Source organism: Asterias amurensis, chromosome 4 (assembly GCF_032118995.1).
Source record: "Asterias amurensis chromosome 4, ASM3211899v1".
In the NCBI taxonomy this organism is placed as follows: Eukaryota; Metazoa; Echinodermata; class Asteroidea; order Forcipulatida; family Asteriidae; genus Asterias; species Asterias amurensis.
In genome coordinates, this window is record NC_092651.1 from 18,468,856 (window position 1) to 18,490,000 (window position 21,145).

General features: G+C 36.3%; 1 protein-coding gene across 1 annotated transcript in view; it reads left to right on the forward strand.

Moving 5' to 3' along the window:
• LOC139936545 (uncharacterized) overlaps positions 1-21,145 on the forward strand; it is a 43,197-nt gene that overhangs the window by 12,908 nt on the left and 9,144 nt on the right. The window contains exons 7-31 of the mRNA XM_071931375.1: positions 837-950; positions 1,465-1,572; positions 2,953-3,066; positions 3,557-3,670; positions 4,209-4,322; positions 4,721-4,834; positions 5,813-5,926; positions 6,683-6,796; positions 7,657-7,770; positions 8,429-8,542; positions 9,290-9,403; positions 9,754-9,867; positions 10,337-10,453; positions 10,685-10,779; positions 11,502-11,720; positions 12,303-12,374; positions 12,947-13,103; positions 14,536-14,673; positions 15,776-15,860; positions 16,376-16,484; positions 17,025-17,071; positions 18,334-18,457; positions 19,170-19,279; positions 19,806-19,905; positions 20,471-20,621. Of these exons, the coding sequence (XP_071787476.1) occupies positions 837-950; positions 1,465-1,572; positions 2,953-3,066; positions 3,557-3,670; positions 4,209-4,322; positions 4,721-4,834; positions 5,813-5,926; positions 6,683-6,796; positions 7,657-7,770; positions 8,429-8,542; positions 9,290-9,403; positions 9,754-9,867; positions 10,337-10,453; positions 10,685-10,779; positions 11,502-11,720; positions 12,303-12,374; positions 12,947-13,103; positions 14,536-14,673; positions 15,776-15,860; positions 16,376-16,484; positions 17,025-17,071; positions 18,334-18,457; positions 19,170-19,279; positions 19,806-19,905; positions 20,471-20,621 (2,886 nt within the window). The remainder of the gene's footprint in view (positions 1-836; positions 951-1,464; positions 1,573-2,952; positions 3,067-3,556; positions 3,671-4,208; positions 4,323-4,720; positions 4,835-5,812; positions 5,927-6,682; positions 6,797-7,656; positions 7,771-8,428; positions 8,543-9,289; positions 9,404-9,753; positions 9,868-10,336; positions 10,454-10,684; positions 10,780-11,501; positions 11,721-12,302; positions 12,375-12,946; positions 13,104-14,535; positions 14,674-15,775; positions 15,861-16,375; positions 16,485-17,024; positions 17,072-18,333; positions 18,458-19,169; positions 19,280-19,805; positions 19,906-20,470; positions 20,622-21,145) is intronic.

Genomic DNA, 21,145 nt, shown 5'->3' on the forward strand with positions numbered 1-21,145 from the left:
TCAGAGGGTAAGGCCATTTTCCTATTCCAAAGAACACTCATATTAGAAAAGTGTTGGAGTCTTTGAGAACTTTTGAGAGGGCACTAAGTCCAGGACAAGGGGCAACAGGGCCTCTGTGTAATCCATGGCCAGGTTGAGTTCTAACACCACCGGAAGTGACCATGGGTTCTTTTTAAAGGCGCTGGACACGTTTGGTAATTGTCAAAAACCAGTGTTCTTACTTGGTGTATCCCAACAGATATGCTTACAAATAAAAAAATCTGTGAAAATTTGGGCTCAAATGGGTCATCGAAGTTGCATAAAATAATGAAAGAGAAACACCCTTGGTGCACAAATGTGTGTGCTTTCAGATGCATCAGAAAGGCTTCAGGCCTGAAGTCTTTCTCAGATTCAAATATTTTAGTGAGAAGTTTCCTCAAAAACTATGTTACTTCAGAGGGAGCCGGTTTTTACAATGTTTTATCTCTCTGTTGCTCTTTACCAAGTAAATTTTTATGTTGTTATATAGTTTGAGTAATTGCCAAACGTGTCCAGGGATGGATCTCACAAAAAGTTGGAACTAGTCTGATCTCGAGCCATAGGACGAGTTACTCTTCCTAACTTGGGACTAGCCCTTAGTGTTTAATATTTTCTATGATTAGTTCTAACTTAGGTCTAGTCCTAACTCTTTGTGAAATCGTTCCCCCGTGCCTTTAAGAGCCACCACAACTCATGTGTTTATTGCAAACCTTACTGAATGTTATCTTCAAGTTCTCAGTACTCCATCACCAGTAGATGTTTATTACCTCAACCTTTGAATAATAAGAATGAACGTTGCATTTCTTTGATTGGTGCAGATGTTGATGATTGCGCAGGGAGTAATGACTGCCAGAACGGTGTATGTAGGGATGGAGTGAACACGTACACTTGTGACTGTACAGCGGGCTATATGGGAGATCTCTGTGAACGAGGTAATGTTGAGATTCATTCTCATATACAAAATTCACTATTTACATTTGAATTTATTTATTTGGAAGGTTTTAAATTAATTGATTGATTTATTAACTTTCTTAGTTCAGACATTTAAAAGAAAGGTGTTTGCTTGCTATCACTCTTAAAACTAATTGCGATAAAAACTATTGGTTAAAAGCTTAGGAGTTTACGATAGTATAAAGCACTTTAAAAAACATTTCACTACGAAGTAATGTGGTTTTGTAAAAAGATCAGTCTTTTTGCCACAATTTTGTAATCTTTTTATTTTAATCTGAGAAGCGTTAACTGTCTGTAATTTCTCAGATGTGTATTCCAATTACAGTATATCTGAAAAACTTTCTATGAAATTGGGCCCAGCAACGTGGTTTGATTTTTAGCCACAAAAAGGAGGCTTTTTTCAAATTTTGTTTCTTAATATTGCTGGAAAAGAAGAGAGCTTAGAATTAAAGTGGTATACATGTACCAACAGCGACTTTACCTTTTTGCTTATAGTGGCTTACTGTGCAGACTTACCTTGTCAGTTTGGCACATGCTATGAAGTAGCTGATGGGTTTACCTGTGCCTGCGACCCTGGCTACGACGGACTAACATGTGACAACGGTAAGAAGTACCCATCCCCTCTTCCTTTCATTTAATTTATTCTGACTGTGAAGCCAAGGACTGTCAGAATAGCGAACTTAATCACTGTACGAGAACCAAAGAGGAGAAGACAAGGAAGAAAGTTTCAGTTTTATATGTATGAGGAAAACCCCAGAGAATTATTCCAGGGGAAAATCAAGTCTAAAGAAGCTCGATCAAGCTTTGATGTGAAACATAACCAACTAAATTAATGTGGAAGTAACATCTGCATTATTATTGGATTTGAAAAACAAACGGACCTCTTAAAGGCAGTGGACACTATTGGTAATTGTCAAAGACTAGCCTTCACAGTTGGTGTATCTCAACATATGCATAAAATAAACCTGTGGACATTTGAGCACAATCGGTCATCGAACTTGCGAGATAATAATGAAAGAAAAAACACCCTTGTCACACGAAGTTGTGTGCGTTAGATGGTTGATTTCGAGACCTCAAGTTCTAAATCTGAGGTCTCAAAATCAAATTCATGGAAATTACTTCTTTCTCGAAAACTATGGCACTTCAGAGGGAGCCGTTTCTCACAATGTTTTATACTACCAACCTCTCCCCATTACTCGTTACCAAGTAAGGTTTTATGCTAATGAATATTTTGAGTAATTACCAATATTGTCCACTGCCTTTAATCCATGAATATCAACAATCCACATGAATTTATTTGTTTTATACTGGAATTCATCAGAGGAACATACTTCCTAATAATATCAAGTGTTCTTACAATTCCTATCAATTTGAAAGGGCAGTAAAACAACATCTCTCATCTTAATCTAATTTGTAACAGTTTCGTTCATTTTTTACTGCCATTGTTCACTATTTCTTGTGCAATTTTTAGTGTAGTATTTATTTGTATGTCTAAGAACTCTGATGGAAAGAAGCAATTTTTTTTCAGCTTTCTGTGATATCCTTGGCTTTTCATCAGTGTAAATTTGATGTATTTCTTCTGTAAATATGCTTGATTTGAATGTCGAATAAAGTAATAATATAGGTTTTCTCGGTAAATTCCGGTAAAAGTACAGCCAATTAAATTTCCATGAGTTTTTCTGTGTTTCAAATTCAGAATTCAATCAATTTCAATTTGTGTCATTCGAATTCCTATATATAGCAATGTGTTTAATTTAGCATAACATTCAATTTAGCAAAACTGATTAAACTAAAAAAAGACCCTGTAAATTTGAATGCTGTTTTATTGAATGTTAAGTTGGATGTTTATTTTGATAAATAGAATGACGCAACATTACTTTTGCCCAGGCTCAAAACAAAATTGAATGACCAATTTAAGCAACATTCAATATCACCGTATTGCCAAAATTTACCAAAAAACCAATAATGTGTTTTATTTGACAGATATTAATGAATGCTCCAGTATTCCCTGCGGTCATGGTGGGCAGTGTGAGGATCAAGCCAATGGATTCATTTGTTCCTGTGCTGATGGGTTTACAGATGACACTTGCCAGACAAGTAAGGGCTGTTAAAATCAATACTGAGTTGCGGCCAAATTTCATAAAGCAACTGCATGAAAGCTTAATAAGCACAGACAAATCTTGGTTAACAGAAACAGTTTTTTCTGCTTAACAGCTTGATCAAGCGCACACAATCTTGCTAAGCACAGGAAAGTATCGCTTAGTAAAAAAAAGGTTATCAGCCAAAATTAAGTTTGCATTGTTGTGGGGCACCTCATTAGCAAAGAAATTTTCTGAAATGTTTTTTTTTTATCTGCCAACAGCTTAATGAAATTTGGCAAGAACTCACGTAAAGAACTCATCTTACACCAATCTGCCTAAATTCTGCAATTTGTTTTCCCACTTCATTTAATTAAATTTTGTCATGAGATGTCTTTAAAGATCTTTTCATATTCATTAAGTAAATTTCATGCCGGTACGTTCTTTGAATGGAATACAAGAGTGATAAATTATTGTTATCTCAACTTTATTTGTGATTATTTGTCCAGATATAAATGAATGTGAGAGTGCACCATGCCAGCATGACTCACCCTGCGTAGATGAAGTGAACGGATACCAGTGTTTATGTACAGCAGGCTATGAGGGGAACCAGTGCCAGACCGGTAAGAATATTATCAAACCATTTGTAACTTTATTTTGCGATTAAAAAAAGAGTGAGTTCTACAACTCTATGATAATTATGTATGAAATGCATTACAATTTTAAAATAAACCGTGTACGTAATGGTTGAAAATTTTGACATTTCATTAACCAAATAAAGCAGGATGAATGTTTCAGAAAGCTCTTTGTGATTGATGTAAATTTAAAAACTGTTGCCGGGTCCCGTGTGTTGTGTACTGCTCGCAAAGAACCTAGTAAACTTATCAAAAAGAGAAGGGGTTTGCCCTGGTGTTCCTAGTCTGATTTGTCTGAGCGGCAGCATTTTGCGCCACAGCACCTGTATAAAGGAAAAGGTATCATATTTCAAAAGCGTAGCTCCATATACCTTGCAGGACAAAATATTGAACTAATCAGAATTCAATTACAATGTTTAATCTACAGATCACTCCATACCACTAGCCCATTATTTAATGCAGAAAGACCTCCAAATTCTTAATGACGCTAAACAAAGTGTGTTTTTTTCTTTGGTAACTTGTCTAGATATCAATGAATGTGAAAGCAATCCTTGTCTGCATGGATCTACATGCATTGATGGACTGAATAACTATGAGTGTATCTGCGTGCTGGGATATAATGGAATCAACTGTGAACAAGGTACTACATACAATAACTAAAGCCGATTTCACAAGAGAGCAGCTTAGCATGGGTCCCTTGCTAGGTGCAAGGTTGGCGTTTTTTTTACAAAAAACACTTTGTTAGAAAGGACATTAAGTTCCTCACTGTCAAAGTTCTCCTGTAAAATCTATTTAAACGACAAAATCTTCCACTTGCAGAAATTTGGGCCAAAAAGCGTGCATGAAATCATTGTGAGATGGGAACTGTTCTGATGTTCCCATTAATCTGCCACGTGTCCACATTGATTGTTTTTCAAGTGGTGTTTATTAGTGTGGCTAAAAGTAATAAGAAGTTACTGTTTAGTAGTAGACTTGCGGGTACAACGTCACAACTTTGGAACTTTCCACTGACTTGTTTTATCTGATGTTTTGTATTAGAGCTGAATGAATGTGGGACTGCACCATGCCAGCATGAATCGACCTGCGTGGATCTAGTAAATGACTACCAGTGTATATGTACACCAGGGTACGATGGAATCAACTGCCAAAATGGTAAGATAATAACTCTTAAACTCTTGAATATATTCAAGAACAGAATTAAAGCTTCAGTAAAGATGTTCATTTTACCAATTCCAATATATAGTGAAAATTTTTGGGGAATAAACTAATTTGTGAGTTTTGTTCATCCATATATTGGAAGTGGTAAAATGAACATCTTTTACTGATAGCAACTCTGTCAGGAAATAATTTGTTTTGTTTTGTTTTTAACGTGAAAATCAGGATTAGATAAATTAGTTTTTACCCATATCTGGCTGACTTGGGGCTCTTTGCATAGAACACACAAACGGTGTTAATGCCTATAACTACTAGAAAACCTAAAGATGAAAAATAAAAGTTTTTTTTTCTTTATATGCTTCTCTCCAATTGATGTATGTCTTGTGTCCCCCCCCCCCCTCTTGATTTGAAATCTGGACTTATGAGATTAAAAGTTACCAGAGTAAAATGTTACATTTTTAAAGCTGTATTGTGATAATGTAAATGTTTTTAAAACTATTTGTTCCACTTGCACGCAGGCAATGTATTTGCTTTTACACTTGCATCAGATCATCTTTTAAAAAATCAAATATTAAATGGCATTTACAAGAACACTGAAATGGCACAAGGCGCTTGTTGAAATGCAGCTTCATTTTTAATTGGCAAGAAGTTCACCCATAGAAATAAGGGTGCTCCTCTAAAATGGTACCCATCATTCGCATGGTCTATGAATGTTTTCACCCACGTTATAGACGATGTGACCCATGTTTACATTCAAACCGCCTTCTGTTGAAAAAACACTGTATACGTCATGTTTCGCCGGGCAAAAAGACAGGTAGTCATGGTAAGATTGAATACACTTTATAGCTGGCTGCCAAAACACAGGTTTTGTCTGGCGGTATGCGCGCGAATCATGTTATGGTTTTCGAGTGACGTCAGAGGTCACATCGTCTATATACCTCTGAAGTTGGAGAAATTTTTTTCTTTTCTTCTCAGACATCAATGAATGTGCGAGCCTCCCTTGCCAGCATGTATCAACATGTAATGATGAAGTGAATGGTTACCAGTGTGAATGTCAACCAGGCTACGAGGGGACCAACTGCCAAATTGGTGAATATTTAACATTCCTACAGCCACCTATCCTTTACCGCCCCATCCTTACAACCTCATTCCTCAACCTCTTTCCCCCTCCTTACAATGCCTCCCCCCTAAGGGGGACAAAAATTGTTGGTTGTCCTCATCTGACCGTCCGATCGTCCTTTGTGACTTGACTGAACAAAAAATTGTATTTTGCAAACAAAACTTTTCCAAATATTTTCATTAAAAATCTTTTTAAAAATTGTCTAAAAACATGTTGACACAGGAAAAAGTTTAAAAATCTTGTTAGCTGAACAGTTTTTAGTATTAAAATACAACTCAAAGACATCAAAATAGTTCAAAACAGTAGAAGTGTTGTGTTGAAATAAATGTATTGAAATGAAATGAATAACTCAATGCCAAAGAGTTTTAAATTCCCAAATACAACATCCATCAAGCATGCAACTTTTCCTCGGATCATCTGATTTCCTCTTTTTGGGGTTCTCAGTTTTATGATTCAAAATTGAAAAATGCTATACAAAATCACTGAAATGTGGTAGTTTCCTCTCTTTTTTGTGAAGTTACAGTTGCATGTCTGATCCATAATAAAACAAAATTACAAATAAAGATTGACCTACAGATCCTACCTTTAGAGGAACCTTTGTTGACAAACAAAACAATTTTTGGGGCTTATAAGAGACCATCCATAGTTGCTCATCATCACTAGCTCCTACAGAAAACCCCCTTCCTCATTTGAGCACAAGATCTTTTTGTTATTTCTATTTTCAGACACCAATGAATGTGCAAGCCTCCCTTGCCAGCATGGATCAACATGTCATGATGAAGTGAATGGTTACCAGTGTGAATGTCAACCCGGCTACGAGGGGACCAACTGCCAACTTGGTGAGTATTAGTAGCTGTTTTTAATAAAAAACAAGTTGTAAGCAACTTGTAATTATCAAATGTTGTTCTTTTTTAATCGGTTATGTTAAAATGGGTAAAGAACAAAAGTAACATTGTTTGTTTAACTTTTTCCTAAGTATTGACTTATGTTCATGTACATCAGTTACTATAAATCATATAGTGTGATACACATACATGTATTGATTAATTATTTGCTTTTCTATAATGTATTGTTGAGTCAGTATAAACTAAATGTTTTCCTGTCTGTGACGAGGAGATACAGTATCACTTAGTAAACGTACAATCAATTTGGGGGTGAACAAAGAAAATTATAACTACAGAGGCAATTGCAACCTCTGGGAGTTGAATTTTAGAGCTCTACCAAGTGAGCTTTCTAACTATACACATATAAAATCTTTGCTACTCTCATATTTGGTAATCACTCACAAAACGACTGACAATAAAAACTATTGGTTAGAAGCCTACAGTAGCTCTCGAAGCAGCAAAAGCATTTGAAAACTGTTTGACTAGATTGAAAACATACCTATTAACATTAGAATCAACCTCAAAAAGTCTCTTTCTTTGATGTTTATTGTCTCTTTTTTTGTTCACTTCTTTCTGTGAGAGCGCTTAGAAACACTTCGTTCGAAGCATTATGTAATTTTTGTTTATTGTTTATTTTGCTTTATATTTATCAGAACCTCGTATTTCTTAAAATAATTTTATTCTTTTGACTCATATAGTTAAAATATATTTTTGATTAAACATCAAGGCAAAAAATACATCAAGAAAAACTGTTGATGAAGGAATCAGTTTTAATTTCAAAGTGTGTAACCTTGATCAAATTGTCTTGTCCTCAGATGTGGATGAGTGTGCAAGTAACCCGTGCCAGAATGGGTCACCGTGTGAGGATCAAATTGATGGGTACCAGTGTGAATGTCTACCAGGCTATGATGGAACCCACTGCCAAATAGGTAAATACAACACAGTGAAACACTTGATTTAACCCACGGTACCCACAGCAATTGATGTGGTGCCCCGGGGCCCAATTTTATAAAGCTGGTATGCACAAAAACTTGCAAAGCACAGAAAAGTATCGCTTAACAGAAACACAGGTTACTAGCAGAAATAACATTGTGTGACTGGTGCCCCACTCAATTTTTGCTTAGTAAAGAAATTTGTCCAGCAATATTTTCTGCTTAAAAGCTTTATGAAATTTGGCCTTGTGCTGTAGTGCCCCTTGCGATGTTTTAATACAAAAAATGTACTATTTCCTCATAGAAGTGCCCTTTACCAGAGGAAATTGTTGTGCCCCCTTCGAGAGGGAAGGGTAAGGCAAGCAATGGCCACCACTTTTAAAGGATTGGAACACTGGGCTGATGTAAACCCGATTAAAAAAGCTGCACTCCATGTACAATTTTGCCAATTAATGGTTTTCTTGGTTTATTACGGGTAAAACTGAAAAATTATTTGAGTCCATACTGGAAAAAGTGGTTTATTTGGAGTTTTTCACCCCATAACTTTGTCCTTTTTCTGTTTTTGTTTGCTTTTTTGCTGGATACGTATTTTATGGTTTGATGATATTATTTGCAGTTGCCTGTTTAAACTTGGGCTCTTTTTTTTTCTCTCCAGACATCAATGAATGTGCCAGCCTTCCCTGTCAGCATGGATCAACATGCACTGATGAAGTGAATGGTTACCAGTGTGCATGTTTACCAGGCTACGACGGAATCAACTGTCAAACAGGTAAGAGCTAATTTTGGAAAGTTATCCTAAGCCCACTGAACTGAAACGAAATCCTCAGAATGGTTTTTACTTGGTGTTTATGTTCGGTTCAAAGCCCTATTGTGCAATCTGGAGCATTCTAAATGATTTTGTCATTATGATGTTTGTGAACTTGATCTCAAGTGTTTCCCCCAGAAAAGATAAGTAAAAAAATTACAACAACAAAAACTAAGATAAATAACTTGTTGTGTATTACATATCAGCATGAAACGCTAGCTTGTGCTGGGAGAACCCTCGCGCTTAAGATGTTATTGGCATTTAGGTTTGACATGCTGTGTAAAATAAAATAAATGGTGGGAACAATGTCCAGAAAGTTCTTTTACTCAATAATCATTATTTGTGAATTTATCAAGCTAATTGAGTCATTTGTGGGAAATAGCTGTATGGAGAAATAAGCCAAAAACAGGCAAATCGGTGAAAGTTTCTCAAATATTTTATATTGGCAATTTCATTACTGATATATAACATTAAGAAAAAGTTCAATTTAGCATTAAAAAAGATTTTGTGTCAATTTATTTCTCAATTACCAAGTCAACTTTAAACCCCCGTTTTATTCTCTCGCATCTCTTGGTTTTTGAACCAAAGGTGATATCAGCAGTATTTATAAAGTAAAGTAAATTGAAAATATGATATTGGTCGACAAACTTGACCACATCACATTTTAATTACATGATTAATCCTGATTGTTTGCCTATTTATCTATTACAGATATCAATGAGTGCGCCTCTAAACCATGTGCCAATGATGGAGAATGCAGTGATCTTGTGAATGGATACAAATGTAGATGCCAAGTGGGATACACAGGAACCAACTGCACTAAAGGTCTGTCATGATGTCAAGATGATATTAAACCCTTTAGGGACATTAGTCCAGAGAGCGTTGGTTTAAGCTCCAGTCAGTCTCCCTTGTGGTTTATTACTTGATATTATTAAGGGAATCAATGTGTGGTGAAGAGGTTTTCAACTAGTGGTTTAATCCCAACGAGGCCTGGTTCTTGATAATTTTACTGAGACGATCAGTCGAGGTAAAGAACCAGGCCTAGGTGGGTTTAAACCACTAGTTGAAAACCGATTCAACACACTTTGATTCCCATTCATAAATACCTTTTCGGTCAAAAACATCAACACTTTTTGGTCAAATATAAACAATCTAATTTTTGTCTGTTTCCACAGATGTTGATGAGTGTGCCAGTGATCCTTGTTATAATGATGGAGAGTGCGTGGATCTTGTCAATAGCTACAGATGTGACTGTGCTGAAGGTTTCATAGGAGACAGATGTGAAGCTGGTGAGACCATATTTTTGTTTTCCTTAATTAAAAGCCTGAGATTTTTTTTTCGATTTTTTTTCTTCCCATTCTTAATTTTTACATTTTTGTATTTTAATTATAATTTCTTTTAAGATTTTTGTATAAAATGTTGTATTTTTTATTTTGCTGGAAAAAACCCATAAATTATAAAAATTATTAATTATTAAGTATAAATTTTTTATTTCATAGTAATGCTAACCAAAAGCACAGAAACTCACTAATGCCAAAAGTGTAAAAAAAATAAAAAAATAGGCCAGACCCTGCCAGCTAGGTATTTTGTCTTCTTCTTTTTTTAAATATAAACTGAATTTCTTTACAGTTGTTACTTTTGACCCTCCCACCCATAATTTTGAGGGAACCAAAAGTTGACTTATCTGATAGCTCCTATCAGCTTTATATACAACAATATTTATTTGAAACTTATACTTTCTACCTGTTTGATGCTCAGAGGATATCAAGGAAGTCTGTGCTGGAGGTCAGGATGACATTGAAGGGAGTGGCTTAGTGTGGGATGAAACGGAACCAGGAGAGACCAACATCAAAGCATGTCCAGAAGGAGTTATTGGTACGTGTCTTTTTATTGTGTTTAAATAAGGGAATCAATGTGTGGTGAAGAGGTTTTCAACTAGTGGTTTAATCCCAGCGAGGATGAGGCGGCCACGGACGCAAGTCTTTGCCGAATGATGGTGATGATGATCTTTCTGCCATGTCAAAGTACATCTGATTTGACTTGGGCTAGTGACTCAGGCTTTTTGATTAATAACTGCTCTGCTATTATTATTATTTTTATTTTTAGGCAATGCTTCCAGACTGTGTGATGTGACTGCCAACTGGGCTAACCCAGATCTTTCAGGATGTGTCAGCCCAGCATTCGCTGAGCTCAACAATAAGGTATGTTCACAATCATAAAGCTGCTTAAAAAGCACACAAAAACTGTTAAACACAAAACATTTTTGTTTACTGGAATAAGATAACCAGCTCAAATACTATTCTGTGAGCACAGTCATTGGAAAAAAAATGACGGAAAAAATAGACGGGGTATGTCTCGGAAGAGGTGGGAAATTGACATCATCATGAACAGCACCTTCTACCTGGAACATCGAAGAGCGCAATATAGGCAAGAGTGGAGAAAAAAATCCGTGGAGCCAACGTCCTACTGGATACGGTGCAAGATTGATTGAAGCACAGTCTGTCACTGGTTCCCTGTTAAAGCCATTGGACCCTTTCGGTACAGAAAAAAAAAAAAGTTCACAGATTTACAAATAATTTACAGGGTTTACAGAAGGTATTGGTGAAAGACTTCTCTTGAAATATTAGTCCATGAAACGCTTTACTTTTTGAGAAAACGGTAAAACAATATAAATTCTCGTTAACGAGAATTACGGATTTGTGTTATAAACACATGTCATGACACGGCGAAACGCGCAAAAACAGGAGTGGGTTTTCCCATTGAGCCTAAATTTCCACAGGATTGTTATTTTATATATAAGTTGTGATACACGAAGTGTGGGACAATACTGTTTACCGAAAGTGTATAATGGCTTTAATAGGGCAAATATGGTGCCATATATAAATTCTATGATTGATTGACTGATAAATTGATTGATTGACAGGTGGAGCTGCTGAAGTCCGGCAACGCGAGTGCGTCTGACGTTCTGGACCTCGCCACCTCTCTGCAGAATATCACTGGAGGAGGGGAGGAGGAGAGGGCGGAGTCTAAAAAGATCTACCCTGGGGACATGGATATCGCTGCAAAAAGCTTTGGTGTGATCGCTGGGGCGACCGGCTCGGCCAAAGGTCTTGACGTGGACACTGCAAAAGACCTAACTATGGTACGAACGCTTTGGACAGTTTTGATTTTGATTTCATTGGTGTTAAATTCTAGACCTGAAACTGTTAGTGATAAAAATAATAATGGACATAGTATCTGTCACACCTGAAAGACATCCTGGCACATAGAAAAAGAACTCTGTTAATGACAGTATTTAAAGCCATGAACGACTGAACAAATGAGTTTTCAGGTAGGGTTTGAAGTTGTTTCATGTTGGTTTTGAAGTTGTAGAGAGTGTCTACTAGTCTGAGGTTCAGCGGAAGAGCATTCCAAAGAGATGTCAAGCATATGAAAAAGAACGGTCTCCCCAAGTGTAGTTTGAATGAGGGATAATGAGGAGCATGGTGTTTGTAGAGCGAAGCTGTCTTTTTATAGAAACACTTAGATGTATTGAATCCTGGATGTATCTAGGAGGTGTGACATGTATTGATTGATAGATGAGGAGTAGAACCTTGAAATGGATGCGTTCATGAACCAGGAGCCAATGAAGAGCTTGTTAGATTGGAAAGATGTGTGACGTGCATCTAGTGTGTGACATGCGCTGAGCTAAAACTTTATATCTTTTGGTATCTTTACCTTTTAGGCATGTGCAGGAACTTTTGATAATGTGGCTGATGAATCACAGCTCCATGCCTGGAAGAATGCCAACAATCCTGTAAGTCATATGTCAGTAGCAAGAGGACCCCTTAAGATGTGACTTGTTTTTTGAGAATGTGCAGGGCTTTGTGTCCTGTTCATTGGATTTGTGTTCTTAGCCCTTTAGTCCTCAACCACCCTGCCTGTTACTCCTTTCTATTGACCCAAACCACTCTGCCTGTTAACTCCTCAAACTGCTATACCTGTTACTCTTGAAACTGCCCTGCTTGTTACTCCAAAAAAAAATCCCAAAACCACCATGCCTGAATTACTCCTTAAAGCGCCCAAAACCACCCTGCCCTTCACTCATCAAACCACCCCAACTGCCCTGCCTGTTCCTCCCGGAATTTTCTGAATTTGGCAGACTTCTCAGTTCTGAAAAGAACTGTCCTGCTTCTTTACTACTACTTGGGCGGAAGATAGGAAACTGGCAAGGACTACAACTTTCACTTTGTGGATCGAGCAAAAAAACTTCTTGTTTTTAACTGCACTACCGCGGAATGAGTTCTTAATTGGTCTGAACTTTTTGACTAGTTTGCTCTTATCATCGCCAGGAGACTGACGTCTTTTCTATAAACCTCTTTTCCTCAGGGCAAAGTAGCTTCCAGTGTGACAGAGATGATGGGCTCCATGGAGGCCATAGTGGATGTGGTAGTCAGACAAGACGCTAAGACAAGGAATAGTAGTCAGAGCTATGATAACTCAACAGAAGAAGAAACTATTCTGCTCATCAAGGAAAAGAATCTGGGTAAGAGTTTCAACTAGATTGCATCAGATTGGTTCACAAATCTAAGCCCAGCTTTTCTGGTTCCAGCCTTCACACACCATCAAGCCAAGCCCAACTACCTGTTAATTTCCAACAAGGCAGTACTTAAAGGTAGTGGACACTGTTGGTAATTACTCAAAATAATTATTTGCATAAAACATTGTGAGAAACGGCTTCCTCTGAAGAAACGTAGTTTTCAAGAAAGAAGTAGTTTTCCACGAACTTGATTTCGAGACCTCAGATTTAGAACTTGAGGTCTCGAAATCAAGCATCTGAACGCACACAACTTGTGACACGGGTATTTTTTCTTTCATAGTTATCTCGCAACTTCAACGACCAATTGAGCTCATATTTTCACAGGTTTGTTATTTTATGCATATGTTGAGATGCACCAAGTGAGAAGACTGGTCTTTGACAATTACCAATAGTGTCCACTGTCTTTAAACAGCATCCAGCAACAGATTCCAGCATTCTCCTGAAGACCGTCAGAGCATACTGCCTTTTCAGAACCAACACTACTCTACTGAACCAACACTTATATCGAGTGATATGCCTGGTTTTTTTTTACAGAACCTTGGTTATTCACATTGATATAAAGGGTGAAAAGATTCTTTATCCCTGATGCAAACTAAACATCTATAAAATGGTTGCGACACTCACTAGTTAAAGATGCTATGTCAGATTTTTGGCCGATTTGACCCACAAATTTTGATTTAAAATTCAATAGGTATTTTGATGGGGGTCGAGAAAGTTACAAGCTTTCATTTGAGCCATTGCTCAAAAAGTCCGCCAATTATTAGTAGCAGTGAAATAAAGTGTTCAAAATTAGTACTGTCGGGATCCCGACAATATATCACGTGACCAATTCTTATGTGTTTTATAAGAAACGTTTAAAAAAAAATTCATGGTTCCTGACCATTAAAAGTAAAAGTTAACCTTTTTTTCGTTAGAGCGGGTGATACTCTTTGAAATACCATTCACTCAAAAAAATAAATTTTTTAATGTTTGGGGCCAAAAATTTGACATAGCATCTTTAAATCCCGGGCAATCTCGATGGTCTAGTTTATAAGATTCTCTCTAGATTGGCCTAGGTCGTGTGTTTGTATCTCAAACAAGTTTTTGTTCACAGAACTCGGGGGAAAGTACCGAGTCTACACATCGGTGTACTTGACTCTCGGTCATGAATATGTATGAGGTATAGTAACATTCTTTATCCCTGTGCAAACTAAACATCTTTAAAATGGTTGCTGCACTCATCACTCAAATACCAGGCAATCTCGATGGTCTAGTTTGTAAGACTCTCTCTAGATTGGCTTAGGACATGTGTTTGAATCTCGAACAAGTTTTGGGGAAAGTACCAAGACACATCGGTGTGTGGGGAAACTTAAATGATAAAATCTTTATCCTTGTAAAGAGATTCAAGTCAAGACATGGGGCGACCAAGATGAGGAATCGACAGGAGTGATTGAGACAGATGAAGATGGTCAGCCCCTCAGTAGGGTGGAGCTACCTGCAGATCTATTAGATTGGGCAGATCAGGCAAATAGCACAGGTAATCCAATTTTTCTTATCTTGGTTTTCTTCTTCATTTTCAGAGTTCAGAGTTTTTAAAGGTACTGGACATTGTGAGAACTTGCTCCCTTTTAAAGCCATTGGACCCTTTCGGTACAGAAAAAAAAAGAAAAGTTCACAGATTTACAAATAATTTACAGGGTTTACAGAAGGTAATGGTGAAAGACTTCTCTTGAAATATTAGTCCATGAAATGCTTTACTTTTTGAGAAAACGGTAAAACAATATAAATTCTCGTTACGGATTTGTTATAAACACATGTCATGACATGGCGAAACGCGCGAAAACAGGAGTGGGTTTTCCCGTTATTTTCTCCCGACTCCGATGTCCGATTGAGCCAAAATTTCCACAGGATTGTTATTTTATATACAAGTTGTGATACACGAAGTGTGGGACTTGGACAATACTGTTTACCGAAAGTGTATAATGGCTTTAAGTTAGGCAGTACAAAAAATGTTATGTTGGCATAACCTACCCTAAAAATACGGCCGACCCTGGATATTTTTGTTTATTCAAGGGAAGAAATTTAATGATTAAAATCTTTTAAAGACATAAAAATAAAATAAATGTCATCAAGAGTTTAAAAATATACTATTTGTTGTGCGTAGCCTTGTTTTCTTTTGTTATCGTGTATACTATTGGCTTAAACAATTAGAAAAAATGTAATTTTTGTTGCTGGGAGGGGGGGGGGGGAAATCCCTACCTACCTACCCTATTTTTTGGGGGCCCGTTACGCCAACATAACATTTTTTTTATGCCTTACAGAGTTTTTGAGAAAGAGGTAATTTCTTGCTAAATATTTAAATATGAGAAAGACTTCAGGCCTGAAATCCTTTCTCTATGCATGAGATTCTTTTTTTAAATTACCAGGTCTCAGTGGTTAGAATACTTATGTATTAACCCTCAAAAACTATTAGCACACTAATTAGTGTGCTAATAGTTTTTTATTTTACATTGAGTTACCGGCGTATTGAATGCTTTACGCATAAAACACCCCCACGTGGATGCCTTCTCAAACGCTCAGAATGGATAAACTGTCTTGGTATTTATAAATTGTATTTTAATTTATTTTAATTGATGTAGGTCCTGTAAGAATCATGACGGCTAAGTATAAATCTGCAGGAGATCTTTTGACTCTGGAAAGTTCAGCTGCCGAAAATGAAAGCAGGTAAATGTTGTGATTCACATTCCAATTTTCTGTAGCACACACTCAGAAGAATTAATTTAAACAATGACAAGTTGAAAGGAGGATTGCATAGTTACAAAACCAGTTATAATGCTGTTTTTTAAAGGAACACGTTGCCTTGGATCGGTCGAGTTGGTCTTTGAAAAGCTTTGAAAATGCATATGATTAAAAGATGTTTTAAAAGTAGAATACAATGATCCACCAAAATTTGCCTTGAAATTGCGTGGTTTTTACTTTTACTTTGCGAACTAACATGGTCGGCCTCTTATTGGAGTCAAAAATTTGACTCCCATAAATGGCCGACCGTGTTTGTCGACGAGGTAAAAGGAAAGCCACGCAATTTCGAGTGATACTTGTGTGGATCATTGTATTCTACTTTAAAAATATCTTTTTAATCTTATGCATTTCATAACAAACGGTTACAAATATGTAAATCTAAATCTAAACTGATGATTGGCAAATGTACAGCTCTGATATAATTTGTCATTGTTGTCTAGATCGGACTTTGTCAATACCAACGTCCTCTCAGTGAAGGTGCTGGGACTATCGGAGGACAACTTTCAGGATTTGGCGTCACCCGTAAGGCTGGTCTTCAAGCATAAAGAGGTAAAAGAGTTTTGTTATGATCATTACCTCATTTTAGAATAATAGTAATAATATTAAACAATAGTAATAATTGGCTTTTATTTAGCGGCCGTAACCTCAAAAGGGTCCCGAGGCACTTCACAAAGGTTACAAATATTTAAGACCTATTCATGTTTATAAACACATCCTTTTTTATGACCGTCTACCCTCAGAAACTGAAACTACAAAATTTTATCAAAATTGAGATTTTTTAAATATCTGCTTGTGGAAATAGAAGCTTTTTTTATATACTTAATTCAAGGAAATTCTACCTATTAATTTAATTCTCTAGGCTTGAGCTACTGTTCCTAGAAACTCTATGAAATCTGTTTCTCCAGGGGTGACCAAATGGTTGAAATGTCATTGATTTAAAGTATTGTATTATTATATCAAATTGAAAACCACAAGGGAAAGTGACTGGGTAAACATAAATCTTTGGGGGTTGAACAAAGAAAAATGTACTAGATTGGGATTTGAACCACTGACTTGTTGATTAACATAATTATTGGTTTTCTTTCTTAGACTGGGGCTAATAATTCACGCTGTGTCTACCTCAACATGACTTCTACGTAAGTTGATATATTTTATTTAAAAATTGTACTAACACAAAACACAATGTCCACAGATTTACATTAAACTTACACAGTTTGAAGATAATGATAGATAGAAAGCTTCCCTTAAAATATTACTTACTGAGGCGGAAATTATTTTGTGAGTTATTTTACTCATTTCTCACAACAGCACCTTAGTAAGTAATATTTTCAGGGAAGCTTTCTACTATCATTATCTTCAAACCATGTAAGTTTAATGTAAATCTGTGGACATTTTGAAAAAGTACCCGAATCTTTTAACGGGAAGGTTTATGTTTGGTGATCGCTCTAAAATGAATGGTAATAACAACCTTTGATTAAAAAACCTACATAGATCATTTTGAGAAACATGTTACTTGGAAAAATTGCAGTTATGTAAAAAGGCAACAATTTTTATACCTGAAAGCTTGAATCTGAGAAGAGTTACTGCACTCCGATTGTGTATACCTATAATCTAGGGATTATTCTTCCTGCATGGAGATACTCACTGGGGATTTTCAAAAATCTCAAAAACTTGATCACTTTTTTTTTATTAAACTTTTAGATGTTTGTTTTATTGTTAACATGTACATGTACATTTATATTAATAATAATAATAATAATAATAATAATAATAATAACTTTCGATTTATATAGTGCCTAATAATTAACACTTAATTCTCTAAGCGCTTTACAAAGAAGTACACTATACAATCTACAACAACATAAATATAAGGGGACAAATAACACCACTACAAGCATAACGACACAACAACACAAGAATGGTAAACTGTTGTAAGAAAAGGTGTGTCTTTAAGGCACTCTTGAAATCATCAAGGGAAGATGTATTCCTGATCGTCAAGGGCAGAGAATTCCACAGAGTTGGAGCGGAAGCCACAAAGGAACGGTCTCCATAGGTATGCATATTAACAGGGTGTACTGCAAGGAGGTGTTGTGACGATGATCGAAGTGTACGTACTGGATTGTGCTTATGAATGAGATCTGACATATAAGATGGAGCAAGATTATTCTGGGCTTTAAAACACATGATAAGAATCTTAAATACAATCGAACAGTTAAAAAAAACAAAGGTATACCTTGCCTTCAAGGAAGGAGTAGGTTCAGAACTAAAAAATTGTAAAGGTTTGGTCGTATTTTAGGAAAGACCCTGCAAAAAAGAAAGTGTGTAATTATTTTTTTCTAAAACCATGTTGTAAGGATGATAATGGTTTAACCGTCTTGATGAATTCAATAATTTTCAGAGATGCTGAAACTCGCTGGAGCAATGTTGGATGTTATGTCAAGTCCGCCAATGCTACACATACTGTGTGTGAATGCACTCATCTGACTAACTTTGCTATACTCATGGACGTCCACGGAGTGCACGTAATACTTTTAATATCTCTCTTACTAAAAAGGGTTTGTTATGGAATGCACACGGTTAGATAGATAATTTAATTTGGCTCCACAAAATGGCCAACTGAGTTAGTTCGCAACGTAAAAAAATTTTTTTTACAATTTTGGGTATGTTTGTGTGGATTATTATATTCTACTTTTAAATTACCTATCTATACCATATGCATTTCGTAAAAACGGTTTTAAATGCTTTTCAAAGACAAACTCGACTGATCCAAGGCAACATGTTCCTTTAACTTCAAAATAAAGTCACAAGTAGTGAAATGGGCCTGGAAGAGAAAACACCCAGACTTTGCTCATCGTTTTCCCTTCTTTAATCAAATGCCAGTAAAAATGTCAGCAGAAATAGCACAAAACAGAAAATTTAGTTTTGTGTTTAGAAATTGGGATACTGTGTTTAACATACTATATTGTAATAACATACTACATTGGAAAGTTTTATATACGGACATGACCGTTTCTTTGATCTCTTTATGTGAATGGAGGTAGGTTTGAAGCCGTTTGCGGACGCTAAGGGAATTTTATGAACAAGCCGCTCGTGGCCGCTATGGTCTCAAAAGGGTTAATGTAAGGGACATTGAGACAGTATTGTGAAAAATGCTATTTAAGAACTAGTTGCTATTATTATTATTTATGTTATTTTTGTAAAAATTTCGCTGATACTTTTGTCCTTCTCATACAGGATAAGATTGCTGTGGGTCATCAAACTGCTCTGTCCGTCTTGTCTTACATCGGTGGCACCTTATCTGTCTTAGGTTGCTTCTTCTCCATCATCATCTATCAGTTCTTCAGGTTTGTCAATTATCTCAGATTTTCCCTTACCAAGCTTTTTCCATGTAGTGCAGGGCCCGAGTTTGGGGGGAAAATCCTAAAGACCACAGGCCTTTTAGTTGCTTAAAATGTTGCTCAGTTGATAGCATAATATAGCATCTATTATCGAATCGATTTTGAAATTCTGGTAAAAGAACATGACAACAAATTTCACCATGCTGGCATGTGAATATTTTTGCACAGTTTGGGGTTCAAATAAATTAATCAAAATTTTCAGTTTCAAATGGTAGAGTAGGGTCTACTGAGGACATTTTATTTGTGTCGAACGAGTATAATTCACCCATGTATCTTTCTTCGGGTATTTTTTTGGCTCATAAATCAGTATTACATTGACAAAAGCCAAACGAGGACCTTACAGGAAAATAGAAAATACATGTATGTACAATCATAAATGACAAATTTAAAAACTGAACATATTGGCTTAAGGTCATTAAGAATGTTGACCAGGGCCTTGGAAAGCTAACAAGTTGATTTTGAATTGTTACAGGTTGAAATCAGATCGTATCCGAGTGCATGAGAATCTGGCTGCTACCATCGCTCTCTCACAACTCATATTCCTGGTTGGCATTGAGAGAAATGAGGTTCAGGTGAGTTTAGGAAGTCACTCGGTGAACTTGTTATAAGAGTTGAAAGATGCTACATTAAGCCCCCATTCTAGCCGATTTGAGCTGAAAATTTAGACTACATTTTACAAGAGTTATTTTTTTTTATTGTTTCAAGAAATTTGTAAGATTTCATTTGAGGTATTGTGCGTTACATATTCAGACAATAATTGTTCCTAATTACTGTCTACTTTACTTTAGACAAGTCTTTGGCCCAGTCCTTTAAGGTCATTAATTGCAATTTCACATCCGTAATAACCAAAAGGTCATATATAAATGAAAAATGCCTATCAATTTGAAAAAAAACAAAAGCCAAAGTCAACAAATAATTATTTTACTTGGAAAAATTAATGTTTCTTTTGGCCAAACAAACATTTTGAAAATATGCAACTGAAATTTTGTGACACCCATACAGAGGGCATTTTTATAACCTTATAGGCTTAAATAGACAAAGTTGATTTCAATTCTAGGAGGAAAATGAGGAATCCTAAACTTGGTGGCTGCGCCGTTTAAAACAAAATTCAAAGTTGAATTTGCTTGTTGTTTGCAGTGGGTGTGTAAGGTGATTGCCATTGTACTTCACTACTCTCTGACTGCCATGTTCTGCTGGATGTTGGTAGAGGGAATCCAACTGTATCTAGCCCTGGTTCATGTCTTTGGATCCTCCAGTCATATCAAGAAATATCTCCTGCTTGGTTGGGGTAAGTAGCGATGGTATCAGGGTGTTTTGGGAACAATTTCTGGAGGGGTCTTTTTGAGATTCTGGTAGGGGTGTTTTGGAACTCTTCAAAGGGTGTTTTGAGATTTGGTCAAGGGGTATTTTAGAAACTTTTCAATGAGTGTTTTGGGGGAAAAAATATCTATGAGTGTTTGTGAACTTTTCCAGGGGTGTGTTGTGAACTTTTCATGGGGTGTTTGGGGAATTTCTTCAAAGGTGTTTTTATAACTTTTCCAGAGCTATTTTGGGAACTTTTCCATGGGTGTTTTGGGGCTTATATAAGGGTGTTTTTAGACCTTTTCGAGAGGTGTTTTGGGAACTTTTGCAGGGGTGTTTTAGGAACCTTTAAGGGGAGGTTTTAGGAACTTTTCTAGGGATGTTTGGGAACTTTTCCAGTTATGTTTGTGGAATATCTGCAGGGGTGTTTTGGGGACTATTTAAGGGGTGTTTTGGGAACCCCCATTGCGTTCGTTCTAACACTTCCTTTAAATCATACAAAAGTGCCCT